The 5958-nt window shown below is 38.4% G+C and overlaps 1 protein-coding gene across 1 annotated transcript; it reads right to left on the bottom strand.

Moving 5' to 3' along the window:
• Window positions 1-1304: 1304 nt before the first annotated feature.
• On the bottom strand, window positions 1305-5353 carry LOC122037326 (CO(2)-response secreted protease-like). The gene is made up of 11 exons (XM_042596756.1): window positions 5115-5353; window positions 4700-4791; window positions 4512-4609; window positions 4189-4341; window positions 3853-3964; window positions 3158-3710; window positions 2850-2950; window positions 2498-2740; window positions 2315-2429; window positions 2006-2213; window positions 1305-1927 (listed from the first exon to the last, which is right to left on the bottom strand). Exons 1-11 carry the CDS (start codon window positions 5247-5249, stop codon window positions 1374-1376), a joined length of 2364 nt encoding a protein of 787 aa, XP_042452690.1. The 5' UTR covers window positions 5250-5353; the 3' UTR covers window positions 1305-1373.
• Between the last annotated feature and the right edge of the window lie 605 nt (window positions 5354-5958).

A 5958-nucleotide genomic window follows, 5' to 3' on the forward strand; every position in this document is an offset into this window, starting at 1 on the left:
AATCAATCAATCGATCAATTGGATGTGTGTTGTGAAGAAGGTTTGGCCCAATCGATCGGCCGATCGATTGGGAGTAATTGCCGCAAGCACAGAACCTCTCCCAATCGATCAGTCGATCGATTGGGCACCTCCAATCGATCGGTCGATCGGTTGGGAAGCTGAAAATCGTGCGATAGAGGCTGAATCGATCAAGCAATCGATTTACGCGTTTTCCAGAGAGCACAGAGGTGCTCTGAATCGATCAGCCGATCGATTCAAAGTCTCCCCAATCGATTGAGAGTCATTCAATCGATTGGGATCCGACCATTGCATAGGTTATATCCATTGGTGAGCGTCTTCTTTGTGATTCCTCTCCAGCGACTACAGCGCGATCTCAGTGAGCTTCTTCACATTTTCATAGCAAGTTCTTGAAGGCTCTTGGAGACAAGTGTAATCACACTTCCAAGGTTCAAGAGGCAACAACAAGCAACAAGTAAGCAAGAAGGTCCATTTGTATATTTTGTATTTTCTTCTTGTGGGTGTTGTATATTGTTGTGTGAGTTTGTATGAGACTTCTCCGCCTCCGGTTGCGATCGAGAAGGAGTATTTTTATTAGTGGAGTGCGTGTCGTGTATGGATCCTTGGATTAGTCATCTTTTCTTGAGGTGGATACCAAGTAAATCCTTTGTGTTAGCGTTGTAAGTTTGGTTCGAGTTTATTCTGCTGCATATCATCATCAAAGAAGCAAGCAATCAAGCGCGATAAACTATTCAACCCCCCCCCCCTCCATATTTCGATCCTAACATGCTTATCTGATGTAAAAATAATATTTCAATTAGCAAAATAAATATGTAGACTCTATGACATTTATTTCATTTCAAATGAACATAATTTAATTACGATCAAGCGTGTCAATTGAGCATGTACTTGTATAATGTGTAACAAATACCTGCTAACTTCTATATATTATAGAAGTTAGCTGGTAGCTTCTACACATTTTACATATTGTAGAAGCTACTCAATAGCTTATAGAACAACACTGGATTCATAGTATTCTTAAGATAGTTTATGGAAGGAGTGCTTATTTGTCTCTTTTGTAAAAGGGGTCGCTAATATAATCGCTCTTATTTAACAGGTCCCTTTAATTTTTGTCCTAAAAATATTAGAAGGAGACATCACTAAGAGAAAAAACGAGGAGCTCAACGGCATACTGAAATCACGATGCAGGTATTGTAGGAAAGTTACGGGTACCACAATTCCACAGGAAAGCAAAAGTTATAATAGAAAAACAAAAGATATAAAGAAAATGAAGGCACCAGAAGAGATTAATGTAGGAGGACAAAACTCGGAAAAAGGGGAAGAAAAAAACTCGATCAAATTGTACAGACAATGGATTACATAAGATTGACTGCAAATACTGTTGTAACCTTGTGAGCTCCATCTGACCATACTATGGACCCATATGCATATCCTTTGCTCATTGTCGTAGCTTGGAAATTGACATGGTAGGAAGCCTTCATCCCTCTCCTTGTGAAAACTAACCTCTCAGGTGAAACCTTCACTATTAATCCAGTTGGAGCATCCACAGAAACAGTGTATGTGGAATTTGGTGGTCCGACATTTGTCACTGTTCTGCTGACAGTTGTCACTGCTTGATTCTTGCCTTCCAACTTTGCAATAGAGATGGAAGGATAATTGATGCTGGATATTAGGTCTGGCGAGGGGTTAATTGGACAGCTGAAGTTGGTGCCCGCAATGGTTCTTATTGCTTGGTTTTTGTAGCCATAGTAGCAGAGGAAGTTAAGGTAGTCTTCTGTGGTGGTTTCAAAGATTATTCCTGGACTCAGAGCTCTAAGTGGACTTATCTCTCCTGCTCCCGTGTCATGATAGTTTGCACTAGCACCTGAGTTGCTTGTGAGGGACTTTCCAAGGTTGTTTGTTACAGAAGCTGCATTGCAGGGATGAAAGCAAGGCTATCAATAATTTCTGATATCAGTGCTACTGAAATTCCCATGCGACAAAATACCTGTTGTCATGAGTGCAGATCTTATCATTGAGGCAGACCACCTTGGATGAGCAGATTTCACAAAGGCACCAGCACCAGCTACATGTGGGCAAGCCATTGAAGTTCCTGATTTGATAGCAAAGGTTGATGGTTTTTTCCCTACAGGAACACCATCAGACGAAGGAATTGATGCTGCCAAAATGCTAACGCCCGGAGCCATCACATCAGGCTGTTTATCAGAAATAAATCAACAACAAAGAAAGTCATGGACCATGGATAATTTGTATAGACATTGGCCCCATTTGAATTAAGCATGAAAAGAAATTGAACCTTAAGAATAGATTCAGTGAGTGCTCCAGGACCCCTGGCAGAGAAGTAAGCAACGGCCGGTGCAGGTTTGAACTCCTTCACTTCCTCAGTTGGTAGAATGACAGCAGAAGGCTTTCTGCATTCGCAATTTACAAATTAAAATCACTTTGATCTGCAACCTAAAACTTTTAAAGCGTATCTTACCTAGTAGAGTTAATATAACGAAGAATTTGATCTCCCATATCATTTCCAATCTGTGAGAATGGGAAACTGCCTGAATCAAATGGCACCTCTTTTTCGACCTCATCCATAAGAATCATCCCTTTAGCTTTTGCTCCTTCAGCTACCGACTTCTTTATACGCCTTGTCACAGATGGATCAGTGTTGACACATACTAAAATCTTTCCAGCAGCCTTATCAGCATCGATTGATCCAGGATAACAATTACTATGAATCAATTTCATAAGAGAAAAGTAAGAGGAGAATCAAGTCTGATTAGCACCCACTGTTCTGCGGGATATGAGAGAAGAGTACTGAATTTGATATGTAGTAGTACCTTGCTTCTGATCTCGGTGTTAACTCTGCTGCAACATCGCCACCATAAGCAAGGGGATATGTCACTGATTCACTATGATTGGAGAAATTTATAGCTGTTCCCTGGACAAGTTTGTAGTTTTACATTTTGAGGTTTAGATAAATCTATTATCATACTTCAATAATGAAGATTTTGCTTGGCATGATTGACTGCGCAGATGTTTCTGAAAGAATGACACAATCTAGTTGATATATAATGTGACAGGTTTTGAAGTTCTGACAACACAAAAGATTAGTATTTTCACAGACATTGTTGCTAGTGTAATTTACCTTGAACATGTTTCCATTGCCGAGAACAATTGTTGACTGAAAACTCCTATCAATACTTGAAGCTGCAACTGTGAAAATCCATGGAGCTGAATTGACCACTGTATATGGATCTGGCCCATCATTTCCACCCGAACAAACAACCAATATACCTCTCTGGTTAGCGTGGAATGCACCAATGCTGATGGGGTCACTTAGATAATCAGACTGAAATACAGAGCTCATTCCTATTGATATTGAGATTATGTCGACACCATCATCAATAGCATCGTCTATTGCTCTTAACACAGTAGAGCTAGCACATCCACCGAGTGAGCATGCCTTGTACATGGCGAGCCTACTTGAAGGAGAACCTCCCTTGGCTACTCCTCCTGCTATGCCATAGTAGCTAGCGTTTGATACCATTGAGCCAGCAGCTGTGGACGCTGTGTGTGTTCCATGACCTACACTATCTCTTGGTGATCCAAAAGTATTTACTTTGTTAACGTGGGGGTCATTTGATGGTGGTTGGATGGATACTACTTGACTAGTATAGTATCTTGCACCTATCAGCTTCCTATCACAGTATTAAATAAATTCATAGGATAAGGAACTGAGGCGAGGTTTAAGAATATATATTGTCATAGATTTTTTAAACACACATAAATTATTGTATAAATAGATGCAAAAAAAAAACAATTACCAGGTCACGCATTTACCTATTACAATCAGATTTTTTGAAATCAGATCCTTCCATGCAGGTTCCTTTCCACCTTGATGGGATCATGCTCATCCCATTATCGTTAAAACTAGGCAATTCTGGCCATATTCCTGCAATAAAATTTCATTGCTTCAGTTCTAATATCACACCTTTTAGATTTTATTGACTGTTAGAAGGCCAATATCTGCATTCCATTCAATATCATCCGACCAAGTGTTTTGTTTTTTAAGAATGAAAGAGTTCCATGTATTTCTTTTCTCTGTGCTCCAAGTATGTTGCGTAAAAGCTCATGTCTGATGAATATAATTCAATTTATAAGAATTAGTGAAATTACCAGTATCAATTATGCCAATTATAACATCATTAGACGCTTTACTGCGGAGTCGTGGTGATCCAATACCAGATTCTTCATCTAAGAAATCCCAAGATCGTGTAGTTTGAAGTTGAAGAATGTGATCTCGGAAAACTGATACCACATTGTCATAACCTGGGTTCAGACATGTGGTATTAATTGTTGTCAGAGAATTTGTTATCATGGTGGTAAAAAGACGAATACGCTCGTCCCAACGTAGAGAATTTGTTATCATGCACCTAATTCATTGTGTTGGAAGACTAATCAAAAACTAATAAATGTAAATTAAGGAAAAATATTGCAACCAGATAATAATGAAGCCTCTTTTTGAGTAAGCATGGCCGAGAATCCCTTGAATGCATGATGGTAACTTTGTATTAGAGATACCCTTTCTTTCTGATCACTGTTATGATAAACATCAAATGAGAACATGCTGCATGCCATTACAAGGTTATAGATTACATATAACAATCTCTCAGAAGTACTGTGTTACCTTGGAATGACAGAGGATAACGTTTGCAGGTGTTCTGCTTGTAGAGCATCATGGTCTCCACCTTCTATGCTACCCATGTAGACAACATACGGCTATAGAAAACAGATGCAGCTATTTAAGATGTTAAGATATAACTCGGCAATATGAAATTTTGTGAAGTAGAAAATTTTAGTATGACAATTACGATGATTAAAGATATAGAAGGTCTGATTTCCCTCTGTAGAATTAAACTTTCAAGGCTAGTGAATTGTCAGATGAATCATAGTACAACAATTAATTCAGGAGAAGGTACTGAATAACTAGAACCTTTATTATGTTTAGCAACAATATTTCTAGATGAACAAAAGGATAGAGTCTTCATGTTCTTGTTTATTAGTCTGAAAGCAACATAGAACTAGGGTTCATTCATCAATACCTCTGCAACTTTGTTTGAAGTAGCACAAATACTGAGGGAAGCGAAAACAAGGAAGAACTGCAATAGGTTGTCCATGGCAGGCGATAGAAACTCTGGACCAAAATTGAGCAGGACTAATTGGAAGCATAGCTGCATTCAGAAACCATTTGTAGGCTGGTTGTTGTAGCTTTTTTGCTTTCGGAGAGTTTGAATCATGTGCAGCTTTCTAATATTTAAGTTATTGATGCTCTCTTTGCATTTGATAAACATATATAAGGAATGTTCCTTTGCTAAGTTTTTCTCCAAAACTTTGCCGTTTCATTTTTTTAGTGATTATCAATCAAATCATGTTAACCTAAATGTGTCGATGTCATGGACTCCAATAATTCAATAATCTCCTACAGATATGATTAAGTGATTAGGATACCAATTGTCTTTAATGATGTTTTGCTTTTTTTTTTAAAAAAAAAAAAAGAACTTTGTTAGAGGGCCCAGACTTACTTTTCTGGATGACCCAGATATCATGCTCTTGCAGTTTTGTTCTCTGGAAAATAGGAATCAAAATTAAACAAAATGACCAGATGATCGATCTAACAAAATAATCAAATTAAGTGACCAGTAACTTTGTCATTGTTTGCCATGGAATAATATTTCTACGGAGACTTGGCTAACAAGTAGTTCCATCGGACTGCTGTATGGGGTCAATATGGACGGTTCTGTGTATGCTTTAACCTTTTGGCTATTATTTAATGGTTAATAATAGACTAGGGCTTGTAACAAGTCTTAAAACTCGCTGCTGCAGTCTACACCAGAAGACGAGTATTCTTTTCGTGCCACTATCACAATGGCCACGTCTATCACTATG

The sequence above is a fragment of the Zingiber officinale genome, unplaced genomic scaffold (assembly GCF_018446385.1).
Source record: "Zingiber officinale cultivar Zhangliang unplaced genomic scaffold, Zo_v1.1 ctg254, whole genome shotgun sequence".
Taxonomy (NCBI): domain Eukaryota; kingdom Viridiplantae; phylum Streptophyta; class Magnoliopsida; order Zingiberales; family Zingiberaceae; genus Zingiber; species Zingiber officinale.

Bases quoted from the DNA above. Each gene is read 5' to 3' on its own strand.
- LOC122037326 (XM_042596756.1), bottom strand. From the start codon at position 5,249: ATGCAGCTATGCTTCCAATTAGTCCTGCTCAATTTTGGTCCAGAGTTT. The intron at 3,965-4,188 runs GTAATTTCACTA...ATTTTATTGCAG, and splicing joins AATTGGCATAATTGATACTG to GAATATGGCCAGAATTGCCT. The intron at 3,711-3,852 runs GTAAATGCGTGA...ATACTGTGATAG, and splicing joins AAAAAATCTGATTGTAATAG to GAAGCTGATAGGTGCAAGAT.